This window comes from Penicillium waksmanii, assembly GCF_028829765.1.
Source record: "Penicillium waksmanii strain IBT 27052 chromosome Unknown utg000007l:1.0-4314555.0:1.0-4317578.0, whole genome shotgun sequence".
In the NCBI taxonomy this organism is placed as follows: domain Eukaryota; kingdom Fungi; phylum Ascomycota; class Eurotiomycetes; order Eurotiales; family Aspergillaceae; genus Penicillium; species Penicillium waksmanii.
In genome coordinates, this window is record NW_026643253.1 from 439,888 (window position 1) to 454,129 (window position 14,242).

Consider the following 14,242-nt stretch of genomic DNA (forward strand, 5'->3'; position numbering starts at 1 on the left):
GATGTTCTTCTGTCCCTCAGTCCTTCGTCCCTCTCTTCCTTCCTTCATCCCATTAAACAGGCAACTCCTGATTACTTCTCCCACCAGCAAGAATCTCCAACCCGCGCTGGATATAAGGGCCGATAACAGGGATACCACCAGCAAATTGACCAATCGTCACGAGGAAGTCACCGAAAAGGATAAAGAGGCCATACAGCTCGATCAGGAAGCCCGTTAGTGGCCAGCGGATTAGGATGAGGATGATGCCGGCGGTGAAGGCGGCGGTCCCTTTTAATTTTGCCGGGCGCGAGAAGAAGGCGATTGTTTTTTGGATGCCGATTATGAGAGTTAGGCCGATTAGGAAGAGGATCTGTTGTGTGTTAGTGGTGGTGGTCACGGTGGGATGAAGTTGATGGTGGGTATGGTACGCACGTTGCCCATTGCGAGACTGGAGAGAGGGGTGGGTTAGTATTCTATTTTGCTCTTTCTTTGCTGTTGCAAGGGATATGTATGCTTGGTTTGAGGAGTATAGACGTACAGTGATCGGTCAAAGAACATGAGGACGCCGCCGAAGAGGAATAGGCCACCTATACTCGATGCGATGGTTAGGTGTCTGGTAGGTTTGTTGCGCTGACACTGCTGTCGTCGCGGGAGTAAGCGAAGCAATTCACGAACCTGCAGAGCAGAAAACGACTCCGATCTCTGTGGTGTGTTAGCGCATTTGTTCGAGGGTGTCTGTTTGTAGGGCTTGTTGCTGGCGTGTGATCGGGGAAGGTGTGGGTGTAAACATACTCTGATTATCGGATAACCACATGCTGGGCATTGTGAGAGAACTCGACGGTACAAGAGGACAAAACTGCAAAGAGAACCGAGGGGAGTGTTTGGACAAGTAAAACAGGGAGAGAAATCAAGCAGGGCAAGTCGAGAGTCGCTCGCGTCTTTCTGTTTTTGGCCGATTCTGCCGAGATTTGCGGGCGGTGAGTGCTGCCCGTTTAAGCGGCGATGCAAGCCTTTCCTCCTTCACAATTCTGCTTCTTCTTCTTCTTCTTTTCTCATCTCTCTCTGCTACACTCGAATCTACGCAAAGGAACATGCTGATGCTGTTTGGTCTTGGTCATAAGCACCAGCAAAGGCGCTGGCACTGGCCCTGGAATTGTCTTGAATTACCAGCCTAATGAGATGCTGCCTCGATACAATTCATGTTCATGTTCAGCCATGCCCGCCATGTCCACCATGCTATCCACAGCTCCCCCCTCCCTGCCGATTCATGAGAGCAAGGATATCATTCCCCATTAGCTCGATATAGCTCATCCCCACCACCCATATATAGTCACGCCGCGACGACAGCCTCCCAGAAAGTTGCTGTAACTGACACCCCCTCCCCTGGGGCGTCGGTAGTAGTCGAGTGCATCCTGGCACAAGGCGGAGAAAAGAACGGTCACGAATAAGCCGGAGCGCTTTCTTGAGCCTGTCCTGAAAGGGGCAGGTGGGATGGAAAGGGCTTGACTGTGTTGGTCGGACATGCAGTTGTCATTTCAGACAGTACTGTACTGTACTTCAGTTAGAATGAGTGAATATAATCGACGAGCTCAATTGGAGCAACTAAACTCACCTTCCAAATTATCATATGTACTTGAGTAGAAAGAGCAAGCAGCAATGGATTTCCATTGCTCCGCTCTGCCGCTCTTCTCGCACCATCTATTTCAATACCGTATGAGCCCCCCCTAGCCTCAAGATAACTCTCAGGAACCCCCTGTGCCAACGACCGAATAACTCGAAAAAGCTCCTTATCATGATACCGCAACCTAGTCTTAGGATCCGTATACGGACCCGGCAATCCCGTCAAATCACAATAGTGACGCTGGTGCGCCGCACTCAGAGACGGCGCAGACTCGATATTCGTATATGTGACGGTCGGCCCCGTCGCGTAAGCGCGAGCATTCTTCTCCAGGACCATTGTTGAGAGATTCTGCGATGCTTGCGCGAGATTGGGCGGCTTGTTACCCACTGGGGCAGCTTCGGCGGGAGTCTGGGAGCCGTCGGTGGCGGCTGTGAAGGGGGTTGTTGCGCCGGAGTTGGCTTGGGTGGCTAGGACGGAGGCTTCTTTGCGGGAGTTTTCGGAGATAATTTGCTTGAGGTTCTTGTTGCGACGTTGGGAGGGTTTCCAGTGCGGGTTTCGGAAGGGTTTGGGGAGGATGCCGATGTCTCGTTCGTTGAGGAGGGCCTGGTGGGCTTCGTCGTTGGCGGGATTGGCGGGGGGTGGCATTGTGTGGTGTAGATGGGGGTAGTGGAATAGAGTAGTCAAGGTGGAGGTGGAGAGGAAGTGTAAGTGAAGTGGATGAAGTAGAAGTAGAAGTTGTCAATGGTAAATGAAGAAGTGAACTGCTGGGCTGCCCTTGTATAGCGTCATGTGACCCGGGGAAACGCGAGTCGCCCGCTTCAACAACATTCAAGTTTACTTTGACTTTCAACTTTCGATACTCCTTCACTAGTCACATTTCCTCCGGCATGGTGAGTCTTTCCTCCATTATATCCTGCAGAATCCCCTCGTCCAAGCTAACCCTCCTTAGGAAAGCCCCCACGAGCACCAGCAGTCGGTGCTGCTGTCCCGCATCATCACCAATGTGGTTTGTCTGCCTGATATAGACTGGATGAGCTTGGTTGGAGGTGGCTAAAGCTGACCTGGGCACAGGAAAAATTGAATGAAGCTGTTATGGTGATGAACAAGGGTCTACAGGTTTGTTTCCACGGAGTGTGTGGTGTATATATGAACTAACACCGACTAGGAGGTCAATATCCAAAACATGAATGTTGAACTGGTTGCCCAGATGTTCAAGAACTACCAATCGAATGTGCTGTTCCACCTTGAGGGTATGTCACCATGTTCTACTAGTAGCAACAGCTATATCCACTCCCATATACTGATCTTTATAGCCACGGATAACCTGAAGAACCCAACTTAGACTGCCCGAATCTATCTTAAGTCACGAGAAATGAAATGATAATGAATAATCCTCAGCAACTCGAGTATATTGGAGTAATAGTATAGTAATAATAATAGTCAAAGTAGTCAGTAGTTTCGTATATTCTGTATATTTATCCCTATTATCTTCTACTATATTCTATTCCACTGTATCCCTCCCTCTTCTCATCGCTGCTCTTTGCTTTCTCTCCTCCGCCTTGGCACTCTCGCCGCAAACCGTGGGCAACCTCCAACTTCCAACCTCCGCCCTTTCATCTCTCCAACCTCCATTCCACTCCACTCCACTCCACTCCTGCTGAAAACTTCCCTCCTGCATCTATCGACCCGGCCCTGGCCATGAGCTCCCTCTAACCGCCAATCGACTCCAATCTCCAGCTCCTGGTCCACACCCGCGCAATCCAGCGCATCCCAGCGCGCCACCATGACCATCACCTCGGTGCAGACCGTTCTGCCCTCGCGCTTTGCCGTCAATTCCTCCGAGAGGCGCGAGGAAAAGCCTCCACCACAGACACACAGCGTGCCAGACTTCCCTTTCAAGGGTTACCAAGCTCCACAACTCGATGGCTTTGCGCAAAGCCAGGCCAACCCCAACAGCGCCATCGTCATTGATAATGGTGAGCGAGCTTCGAATGCATCTTGGCCTTAACTGCATCACCATACTAACTGCGGTCTTTCCAGGCTCCCACCTCGTCAAAGCCGGCTGGTCCTTCGATAAGACTCCCCGCTTCGTCCTTCCCCCCGTCATGAGCCGATACCGCGATCGCAAGCTCGCACGTCAATGCCAATTCATCGGATACGACGCCTACCTCGATGCGACGACTCGCGGTCAGCTGAAAGGCGCCTTTGATCCGGGCTCCAGCGTCGTCAGCAATTGGGACGTGATGGAGGGTGTCCTGGATTACATCTTCCTCAAGATGGGCGTGGACGGCTCGAACGGTGGTGTCGACCGTCCAATTCTCATGACAGAGCCAATTGCCAACCTCGGATACCCCAGAAAGAGTATGACCTGCCTCCCCTAGTATCCCAGGGTCCCCGTCTCTGTCATACACACTCAGCTAACAAACAACGCAGTGATGAATGAGATCCTCTTCGAATGCTACAACGCCCCCTCCGTCACCTACGGCATCGACTCACTCTTCGCCTACCGCTACAACAAGGGAACAGACGGTTTAGTCGTTTCTTCCTCCCACACCTCAACCCACGTTATCCCCGTGTTGAACTCGAAACCCCTCCTCAACAACTGCACCCGTCTGAACTGGGGCGGTCTCAATAACGCAGAGTACCTCGCCAAGCTGCTGAAGCTCAAGTACCCAACCTTCCCAGCCAAAGTATCCGACCACCAGATGGAAGACCTGGTTCAAAAACACTGCTACATCTCTGAAGACTTCGACCGCGAGCTCGGCGGGTATCTCGATTGGACCGGACTAGAAGCCCGCGACCATGTAATTCAGTACCCCTTCACAGAGCACATCGTGGTAGAGAAATCGGAAGAGGAACTCGCGCGCATCGCGGAGCGCAAGAAGGAAAGCGGTCGTCGTCTCCAAGAACAAGCAGCCAAAATGCGACTGGAGAAATTGGTCAAGAAGGAGCAGGAATTGGAGTACTGGAAGAGTATCCAGGAACGTCTAGCCTCCGAGACAAAGAAGGAGGTCCGTCGCATTCTCGAGTCGGAAGATGTCAAAGACGAAGTGCAGCTTGAGCGGATGGTTCGCGAGCTGGAGAAATCTATCAAACGCTCCCGTAATCGCGATCTTGGTATCGAGGAGGAAGAACAGCAGCCCGAGGAAATGACTTTCCCCCTTCTGGACACCCCCGATGAAGAACTAGATGAGGCGGGTCTGAAGGAGAAGCGACACCAGCGTCTGATGAAGTCTAATGTGGATGCCCGCGCCCGCGCGAAGGCAGAAAAAGAGAAAGAAAAGGCCCGCCGTGAAGAAGAAGAGCGATTGGACCGCGAGAAGCGAGAGAATGACTTTGAAAATTGGATCGACGAGCGACGAACAAACCGACAGGTAATTAGCCCCTCTCTCTCGTAACAAGAAGTGCCCTGTTACTCCTTCCAAACGCGTTTTCTAACACTCCAAACCAACAGATAATTCTACAAAAAATCAAAGACCGCGACCGCATGAAAGCAGACCTCGGCAACCGCAAATCCCTCGCAAGCCAACAACGCATGAAAACCCTCGCAAACCTCGCCTCCGACGGGCCTAAAAAGCGACGCCGCGGCAACGACGAGGACGACTTCGGAGCCAACGACGACGACTGGGGCGTCTACCGCACCGTAGCAAAAGACGAACAATCCGACGACGAAGAAGAAGAAGATCTAGGCGCAGTCCTCAACGGTCTCGAAACAGAACTTCTAACCTACGACCCGGAATTCACCGAAAACCACACCCTAGCCGCACAAACCGACTGGACAAAATCTCTCGTTCACGCTTTCCTTCGCGGACCGTGGCCATTTGACCCGGAGTCTCAGCGCGAGGCACATCAGATGCATCTTAACGTGGAACGAATCCGCGTGCCCGAGGTTGTTTTTAAGCCATCCATTGCAGGCGTAGATCAGTCCGGCCTGGTCGAGATCGCGGCTGATATTGTTAATCAGCGGTTCTCGGGTGTGCAAGATCAGAACCGGTTATTGCGGGATGTGTTTCTTACGGGTGGGAATACGCTTTTCCAGGGCTTTGATGAGAGATTGCGGAATGAGTTGCGGGGTGTTGTTTCACTTGATGCGGAGTTGAAGGTGCGCAGGGCTAAGGATCCTGTTCTTGATGCTTGGAAGGGTGCGGCGCAGTGGGCTGGTGAGGCTCAGGCTGATTCGAATGCGGGTTTTGCGAAATCTTCGGTTTCTAGGCAGGAGTATTTGGAGAAGGGGAGCGAGTATATCAAGGTGAGTTATGCGTAGCGATTGGTTGGTGTTGGATGACTTTGGGCTAATTGTTTTATTACTACAGGAGCATGATCTTGGTAACGTTACATGGTGAATTTGAATTGACTTGAATTTGACTTGAGCAAGTGTGGTCTGGACTGGACTGCGATGCGATGCTATACCGCACTGGCATCGTATTCGCAGCAGAGCAGAGCAGACCGGAGCAGATCAGGCGCTATGGAGTCTGTTGCACGGAATTAAGATTAACGGGTAGGCATTTATTTGGCTTGTTTTGAATTGAATAGCCGATTATAAGGATAAATACAATGAAATTGTTCATTCTAAATGCTTCGGGTTTTTGTGAGTTCTCTTTCAAACATCTTCCCATGTAGATGTACAGTGTACATGTGGTGTTAGAGTAGGTGCTAGTTAGTAGTAAGTTCCGAGTCGAAGGGTTGAATCTGTGTATACTTCACGACTCCCTTGCATACTGGTCTCAGCCTCATCTACGCTCAAGCTGGGGATCTAAGACATTCAAGTTCGAGTTTTTCTTTGTCTTTGTTTAGTTTTGTTTTGCTTTGATTACTTTATTTGCCCTTGGATAGTAGTAACTTTGGGCGGGAAGGGGTCAATTGGCTTACTTCCAAGTGGGCATTCTATCGTTCATATAATGGTACATGGCGCGAAATCTTTTCTGCATACCTTTGATGAATATTCTAGTAAGATAGGTTCACGATCGTTGTCCACGGGTCTCCATGAACTAATCTCTTGCGTCACAATCCTGCGCTGTATCGTAATACTGCGGAATATCCTCCCACATGCGGGACCATGTAGCTTCCAAGACTCCTATAGCTCCCCCTCTTCGGAACCTGCTGTGGAAAAACAACAATTTAATATGGCAGAAAGCATACTCCGTATACTACATATATGCCAGTTGTTGTTTGTCTCAGTTCAAGTTTATTTCCCGGGTCTACTCGGTGCAGGAGCGTTGACATGCTAAGCTCGAGACCCGCAAGGGATAGGTAGGGTACTAGTATGTACATTCATACTTAGCGACAGCCAGGCCCAGGAGCACAGTTCGTCATGTGCTTTAGTTCAATTGGCCTATTTCCTCGGGCTCTGCGCCACTGTCGATCCCGCATATATTTTGTTTTTCTTTTTCTGCAGGGAGAACCCCGCTATTGAATGACTCTGCAGAACTAGCTAGGTCGCCCGTGTTTTTGTGCTTAATGACATGACCCTTTGACCTAATCTCACGCACTCCAGGGCTGGCACGATGCATACATCTTGAGCACGGCGAGGGTGGTGTGATTTTGGCTAATTGTAGGGACATGATTGGCCATACGCACCGTTGGTCCTCTCATCACATCACATCAATCGGGCCATTCTGCTAAGCAGATTGAGTGGGCTTTTTAAAATCGTTGCTGGCGGTTAGTGGTAAACAATCTTTAGCTTCGGCCGTGTGCCGAAAGCCCTGTGAGCTGTCAGCCAAGTCCGACTTGAAGCTTTACCATTGATGTTGGGATTTATGGACATGAGCTTCTTCGCACGAGGACATGACATGCCACTTTTCGGGTACGCAGGTAATTACTTGTTAACTCTGCTACCATCAATCGATAGCTCGAATGGCAGAACTAGACCTTACTCGATGAAACCACCATAGTCTTCTTCTGCGTGGGTGATGCTGAAAAGTCAAGCGCTATAGGTTGTACTACACAACTTACATGTCCTCCCCACGTCGCTTCTTATCCCCCTAGTTCCTAGAAATTAGTTGAAGGATGTAGATATGCAGTACTCCACACAAAAAAAAGCAAGGAACACAATCAACCACCCAAACTCATGCGTCGCTCCGAATCCAGATGCCAAATCCGTCCCCCCCCCTGTACCCCTGCACCACATGATTTGACCCAAACTGACTTCATGCAGAGGCTATCATGATGCATCTGGGGAAGCAGCCCATTTACCCAACAACAAACTAGCTGCAAATCCTCCATCCCTACTGGGCCTGGAACAGCCCTGGGGTGTGGATTCGGTCATTTTGACTTGGCACTAGTGGTGTTTGTGTCTCATGGTGAGCTATCGACGGACTTGCTCTGCTTTGTTTTGCTTTTCATCGCCTGCGTCGGGTTATGCTGGTCATTGGAAACAGATATAAAGTGCATTCCTGCTGTATTCGTGCCCGACTGATTCTTTTTCATCCCGTCTTTCGCTTGTATTTCGATATCCCACCACTTTCTGTTACAGGCTAATTGTGCCTTCGCTCATTCATATCAACATTTGTCTCGAATCTCGATTAACACCGCCGTTATGATCTTCTCAACAGCTATTGCCCGCCCCGTGCAGCTGGCAACCCGCACACTGCAGTGGTCCAGCGCGGTAATCGTTATGGGCCTAACCTCGTTCTTCATCAGCCGCGGTCCACACGGACAACACCTTCTCTATCAAGAGGTCATCGTGAGCACTGCCAAAAATCCGCCCATCGTCCACTGTCAGCTTTCTAACTATTTCCAGTCCGTCCTTTCGGTCGTCTTCTTTATCCCAGCATTTATCTCTCCATTCCTCCCAACAGCACTCAGCAAATTCGTCCTCCTAATCGACGTCATCTTCTCCTACCTGTACGCTCCCCACCCCTCTTCTCTCTGCCACAAACATCCATCTTCATTGAGAACGCCACTAACAGTGATACCACCAGCTGGTTAACCGCCTTCATCTTCGCCGCCCAAGACTACAACCAGAACTCGTGCTACCTCAGCTCCCCACCTGGTGTGACCTGCGGCCGAAAGAAGGCCAACGAGTCGTTTATTTTCCTCGCCTTGTACGTATCGTCACACAAACCCCGTTCTCCATCTCTCCAGATCCCTCATTCCATCCATCCTCATCCGTCCCCACTTCAAGCCCTACTCCAGTCTACTCCCCATCCTCCACAACAAAAAGAAAACATCCAGCTAACCCTCATCCCCAGCATCTTCACCTTCTTCGGCATGTTCCTCGAAGTCGCCGCCCTATGGGCCTACCGCAAAGGAAACACTCCCGCACCGGCCGTACAGGAGAAGGACGACGGCACTCGCGTTCCGCTGGATGGCCCAGTAGGTCCTGCGCCTGCAGCAGTTGTTTAAGTGGGTGAATGAAAGCCCGTGGGATCTTTCGCACACCTGGGTGGCGATGTCTTCCGGCTCGAGGTATTTGGGTAATTTCCTTTTGCTGGGGTATTGTCTTTTTACCTATTTGGTGGATTGTTTCTTTAGGAGGATCTTTTGATCATTTGATACTTTAATCTTCCGAGTTTTATCTACCATTTCCACTTCCAGCTCGAGTTGGTTCTCGGTATGGTTTGATCTTGAGGGATCGGAGATAATGATGTTTGATTTTTCTATGCATATAATGTTTTATGGGGTGGTATTGATCTATTGGTTGATTGAGCCAGTGGGTGGGTGGATTTGATTTGTGGTTGGGTTTTGGGAGGCCCTCATTTCTCCCTCTTTTTCTTTTGTGAACCCTTTTTTGTTTAATACCAATTATTTGATATTTAATTTATTTCTGTCTGATGCCGATTAATCTGTGCTCGCAATATTTGATTTCATTATGAGTGATTTTAAACTTGAATGATTAGCCGTTCCTAGTACACGCGACGCCGCAACTAGTGTAGGAGTAGAACAACCTTGGAATCGCCAAGTTGAGGTATGAAATTCAAATTAAAATATCTCAACAACTATCATTTTCAATTTATAATACTTACTAGTATTAGTAGCTTTCTAAGTAGTACCTAGTAGGTACGTTTGAATATTTCACAATCCCCCAGGGTCTATTCTCAATTTTTCAACTTGAAGTTGTTACTACTTAATAGTACTGGTAGCACTGCCGGAATATATAATTGTAGAACCTGGGGAAAACTACGATCTTGCCCCGATTTCAGTACTACACATGAGCAAATAATCACTTAAACGATTTCAAAAATTAATTAATAAACTGCTATACAAAAATCTAAAGAGAATGAAGCCGTTGTTGATGAGATATCCCGGGTTGAATTTCATTAAATATGGTATTTGGCGCTGTTCGGCCTGGGTTCGGCCCGCTCCGAGTCGTGCCTCCGTTAGTCACCCGCTTTTTCTCGCCTCCGTGACGGGCATCTCTTTCTATCTCATTCGACCGATTCACGTCTTCGTATTTGCACTGACCTCGGGAATACATACTACTACGTATTAAACGAAAGAACCATATTTTCAATACTTTCATATACTCTGTTTTGTCTTAATCGAAAACATGTCCGGGAGCAAGGATCCCACAGCCCACACTGTAGTCCCCCTTCAGCACCCGAGCAATACAAAGTCTTCACAGCGGAATTCGACACAGTAGCCTACGATCCTCTGGACCTTCCCAAGCGATACCACATAGGGATCTTCGTTGAGACAGACCCGGAGACTGTCCGATGAGAGCTATATAACGTCACCGGCGACATCATCTCGAACAGTGGCATGCGATTCGAGGTGAAAGATAATTATGTTCCTAGCGTGGACAAGTATTTTCACAGAACTACAGAGATTGGATGGATTCACAAAGCTGATTATCTGAGACTGATGAATATCTTGGAAGCCTTGCCCAGACCGACCAAACAGCAGGGGATAGTATTCTGGAGCAAGGATCCGGCTCAGCGGAATAAGCTTAATTGGACAAAGCAGAATGGGGATATTTATGGGCCAGACAAACCACGACGGCCAATCATGAAGTGTAATGAATGGACACATCAGTTTGCGATTCCGAAGTTGCACGATGAAAGAATTATGCATCGATTGAAGCATCGGCGTGTCAACGTGGTGGAGACTGTTTGCTATCCGCTAAGGGGCCGACTTCATTTCCCCCTTCTACCCCCCTTGTATCCTCGATTCTATCCTGAATTCCATCACGATGTTAAAATAACTACCCTGACAATAATTTGCAAATGATTTTAGATTAAGAGGATAATCTCTCTTTTCTTTATTGACGGGGTCAAGATAATACATCGATTTCATTCTGAACATAACAACCTACTTGACCCGCTCTGACCGTTACCTAGATCCCGGCTAAGTGATCCACCGGCTGCGTGCTCTTAGCTACAACCCCCTGCCATTATAGGCACCGGTGTTCGGTCGCTTCGATTGGGAGACCTGGTTATTCCAAAAGTCTCGACCTCCGTTATCAGTGATTACAACACCCAGGCGCAATGCAGGACTCCCATTCTGAAGCCTATACCCATCTGCCGACTCGAGAGTATCTTGACCCTTACCGGGACTCAAAAATCGAGGATCTCCCGTGCTGCCGGCAGTTTCCACTGGCTTCGGCACTGTCTGAAACAGGTTCGCGGTCCATTCAATCCCGTCTCCTTTCGGCAGAGTCGAGTTTGCGGTTCCCACCCAAATATTATTCGACATGTTTGTGTGTGGGGGAACTGCGATTTCGAAATCTTTCTGTGGACAGTAGACGACATTGTTGTAAAAGTCAAGCTGCACGTTATCACCATTGCTGTACATTCGACAGTCATTCTGGAACACATTGTATCGAACAATCTGTCGTGCGCCACCGGGAGTTCCACAGCCATCGCAATTTAGGAATATACCCCCTGCGTTGTCATGACTGTAGTTATATTCCACTGTACACGTGCCTTCGTTGCCCCAGTCACAGTCAAATGCCTCGCTGTCTATATCTGACATGAGTGAATCGTGAACGACATTGAATCGCATGACTGCGTCTTGACACCCCAGCACCCAGATGCCAGCGAAATTTCCCCCAGTCCATGGGTATTTGCCATGACCAAGGAACCCAGCTTTGTTCCGTTCGATGATGGGTGACTCGCCGTATGAGACAACAACGCCGTCACCACCGACGTTCGATATTTCGTTGCCCCAAACGTGTGTGCCCTTGCCACGGTTGTCCATTTGACCAACGCGAACTTTGATACCCCCACCGCCGCAATCATATATAGTATTGTTGTAGATTTGCACGTCATCATAGCGACTGAGGTTCTCGGTTCCATTCACGAGGATACCGCCAGAAGCAATAAATGCAGCGGACTGGGTCGCTTTGTTTGTTTGCCCGGCAACATTGTAGACAGTAATGCCATGGATATAGAGGCCGTGGTGGACTGTCCCATCACTTGAAGTCCCAACGATGCCACGCCTCCAAGCGACGGAGGATGCGGGGTTGATTATGGCAATATTTGAGATATCCCAATAATTCTGATTCGTCAAACTCACTGCCTCAGCCGCCCCGGAGCCATTGATGATAGGTAGTGGCCCGCCTCCGTAGCTTGTCAAGGTAATAGGACTGTGCTGGGTGCCACTGCCCTTTGGCGACAGTGTTCCGGCACAAATAGTCCCAGATTTGACTTTCAGTGAGTCTCCGGGGCTCAAGACAGCGTTGTTCGCACTGGCGAGGGTCGAAAAAGGACGCGATCTGCTTCCGTCGCCTGATGTAGCCGACCCACAGTCCAGATACATGTCTTTGGCGAGCAGGGGCTGCGCCAAAGCTGCGACGAGAGCAATGCCGCGAACAAAGCGAATGGCGTTTGTGGTCATGCTTGACAGTCTCATCGTGATGGTAAGCGAGGCTTTTCGCGCCGTCGATGTTCTCAAACGTCTCCGCAGCAACTAAATATTAAATATGGATTCTCTCAGATATGAGGGCCATGGCGCTCTAGCGAATTGTATCCTGCTCATGACGCATCTTTCCTGGATGGACCTGCCGAGGCAATCAAAGGCTGGAAGATTCCTTCGTCCGAGGCGCGTTTATCGGGCGATTCCTTCTCCCGCGACTCCGCACTGAAACAGATAGATGTGATTGTTGCATCCTAAATATGAAACGCAAATTTGGCAAACGCCTCCGCCCGGAATATTAGTATTTATTGAGCACAAAAAATGCAATTTACCAGGGCTACTACTAGTAAGGTATCGTGTGATTCTTGTTCCTAGATCAGTTGTGGCAGCCTTGTGATTTATTCTACATTATCAATCTACCATCCATCATGTTGTGCCATAACATTCTTCTTTCCACTATTATTCCCCTTCTGGGGCTTCTACCATCCTGCTATGGCGATAGTCAGTCAACAGTGACTGCCTCGGCCCCTTCGAAGTGGGTGCATCCAGGGGCGATGATCAGTCAATCTCAATTGGATTTCATTCGCGAGAAAGTGAAGAATGGCCAGCAACCCTGGAAAGATGCCTACGCGGCTCTTCTTGCCGATGATGGTGTCGCAACTCCTACGGATCCATCGCCGCACGTTATCGTGGAGTGTGGCTCATATTCAAATCCTGACGTCGGATGTACCGTGGAACGCAGTGATTCGATCGCTGCGTATGGAAATGCGTTAGCTTGGGCAATCGGTGGTTCCAGTGAATACGCCCAACAAGCTATAAAAATCATGGATGCGTATTCATCGACGATCCAAGGCCACAATAACTCCAATGCGCCACTGCAGTCTGGATGGGTTGGCTCGGTGTGGGCCAGGACAGCAGAGCTCATCCGTTATACAGATGCGGGATGGTCATCCGATAGCATCAATCAGTTCGAGGCGATGCTCCGTGATGTTTATATGCCGCTTACAGTAAATGGAACCGATCACAATGTCGCAAACTGGGAGCTAGGTAAGCTGCAGTTCTCTTCGGATAGCAAGGACTAAAGGCTAACATTTTATCCCCTAGTCATGACAGAAGCTGCAATTCTCATGTCAGTCTTTCTAGAAGACGCCGACACGTACAATACTGCAATGGGGTGGTTTCTGAAACGAGTCCCAGCAACAGTCTATATGACAAGCGACGGTGAGTATCCCGTCGCGGCCAGAGGACAAAGCTCCTCCCCCGACGCAATTATCGCCTGGTGGTTCAACGAGACCACCTTTCAGGAGGACGGTCAAGCACAGGAGACATGCCGTGATCTTGAGCACACAGGCTACTCATTCGCATCCATGGCGCACGTTGCCGAGACTTCCAGAATTCAAGGATCGGATCTTTATAAGACAGATTTAGGGACGCGACTTCGTTATGGACTCGAGTTCCACTCACAATTCGTGAATGGAGAGTCGGTGCCTTCATGGCTTTGTGGAGGGAAGCTGAGTCTCACTTTGGGACCGATCACTGAAGTAGGATATAATGCGCTTGCATTCAGGATGGGTATCGATATGCCTCAAACTAGAAACCTCACGTTCAAGCAGCGACCGGCTAAGGAGAATGGGCTTTTTGTGGCATATGAGACACTAACACATGGAAATAACAATGCCTAGAGCTTGCACTGGGAGGATATAGTTAGCACTACTATCAGAGTTTGCCGGAATTGACTCAAGTTTCAGTATGACCTATTTAACGCGATCTGATTCTGTAATATAGGGCAGATGGGGTCTCCTCATCCATAACAATCCAAATCGATTCGTTTCCATTTTAAGTTAATTT

The 14,242-nt window shown here is 49.3% G+C and overlaps 7 protein-coding genes across 7 annotated transcripts; 4 read left to right on the top strand and 3 right to left on the bottom strand.

The window, feature by feature from the left end:
- Positions 1 to 52: 52 nt before the first annotated feature.
- Positions 53 to 802, bottom strand: N7481_007009 (uncharacterized protein; the record flags this gene model as incomplete). The annotated part of the gene is made up of 5 exons (XM_057266228.1): positions 53 to 349; positions 412 to 427; positions 518 to 566; positions 655 to 681; positions 772 to 802. The coding sequence occupies 5 exons, from the start codon at positions 800 to 802 to the stop codon at positions 53 to 55; spliced, it is 420 nt and encodes a 139-aa protein (XP_057120429.1).
- Positions 803 to 1,514: 712 nt separating this feature from the next.
- N7481_007010 (uncharacterized protein) lies at positions 1,515 to 2,245 on the bottom strand (the record flags this gene model as incomplete). Its single annotated transcript, XM_057266229.1, has 2 exons — positions 1,515 to 1,529; positions 1,592 to 2,245. 2 exons carry the CDS (start codon positions 2,243 to 2,245, stop codon positions 1,515 to 1,517), a joined length of 669 nt encoding a protein of 222 aa, XP_057120430.1.
- Positions 2,246 to 2,487: 242 nt separating this feature from the next.
- Positions 2,488 to 2,942, top strand: N7481_007011 (DASH complex subunit DAD4; the record flags this gene model as incomplete). Its single annotated transcript, XM_057266230.1, has 5 exons — positions 2,488 to 2,490; positions 2,550 to 2,606; positions 2,672 to 2,716; positions 2,766 to 2,850; positions 2,914 to 2,942. The coding sequence occupies 5 exons, from the start codon at positions 2,488 to 2,490 to the stop codon at positions 2,940 to 2,942; spliced, it is 219 nt and encodes a 72-aa protein (XP_057120431.1).
- A 441-nt stretch (positions 2,943 to 3,383) lies between these two features.
- Positions 3,384 to 5,943, top strand: N7481_007012 (actin-related protein ARP5; the record flags this gene model as incomplete). The annotated part of the gene is made up of 5 exons (XM_057266231.1): positions 3,384 to 3,576; positions 3,641 to 3,961; positions 4,034 to 4,974; positions 5,055 to 5,849; positions 5,914 to 5,943. 5 exons carry the CDS (start codon positions 3,384 to 3,386, stop codon positions 5,941 to 5,943), a joined length of 2,280 nt encoding a protein of 759 aa, XP_057120432.1.
- A 2,192-nt stretch (positions 5,944 to 8,135) lies between these two features.
- N7481_007013 (MARVEL domain-containing protein) lies at positions 8,136 to 8,944 on the top strand (the record flags this gene model as incomplete). The annotated part of the gene is made up of 3 exons (XM_057266232.1): positions 8,136 to 8,443; positions 8,521 to 8,643; positions 8,791 to 8,944. 3 exons carry the CDS (start codon positions 8,136 to 8,138, stop codon positions 8,942 to 8,944), a joined length of 585 nt encoding a protein of 194 aa, XP_057120433.1.
- A 1,971-nt stretch (positions 8,945 to 10,915) lies between these two features.
- On the bottom strand, positions 10,916 to 12,376 carry N7481_007014 (pectin lyase fold/virulence factor; the record flags this gene model as incomplete). Its single annotated transcript, XM_057266233.1, has 1 exon — positions 10,916 to 12,376. The coding sequence occupies one exon, from the start codon at positions 12,374 to 12,376 to the stop codon at positions 10,916 to 10,918; it is 1,461 nt and encodes a 486-aa protein (XP_057120434.1).
- A 446-nt stretch (positions 12,377 to 12,822) lies between these two features.
- On the top strand, positions 12,823 to 14,076 carry N7481_007015 (uncharacterized protein; the record flags this gene model as incomplete). Its single annotated transcript, XM_057266234.1, has 2 exons — positions 12,823 to 13,441; positions 13,499 to 14,076. 2 exons carry the CDS (start codon positions 12,823 to 12,825, stop codon positions 14,074 to 14,076), a joined length of 1,197 nt encoding a protein of 398 aa, XP_057120435.1.
- Between the last annotated feature and the right edge of the window lie 166 nt (positions 14,077 to 14,242).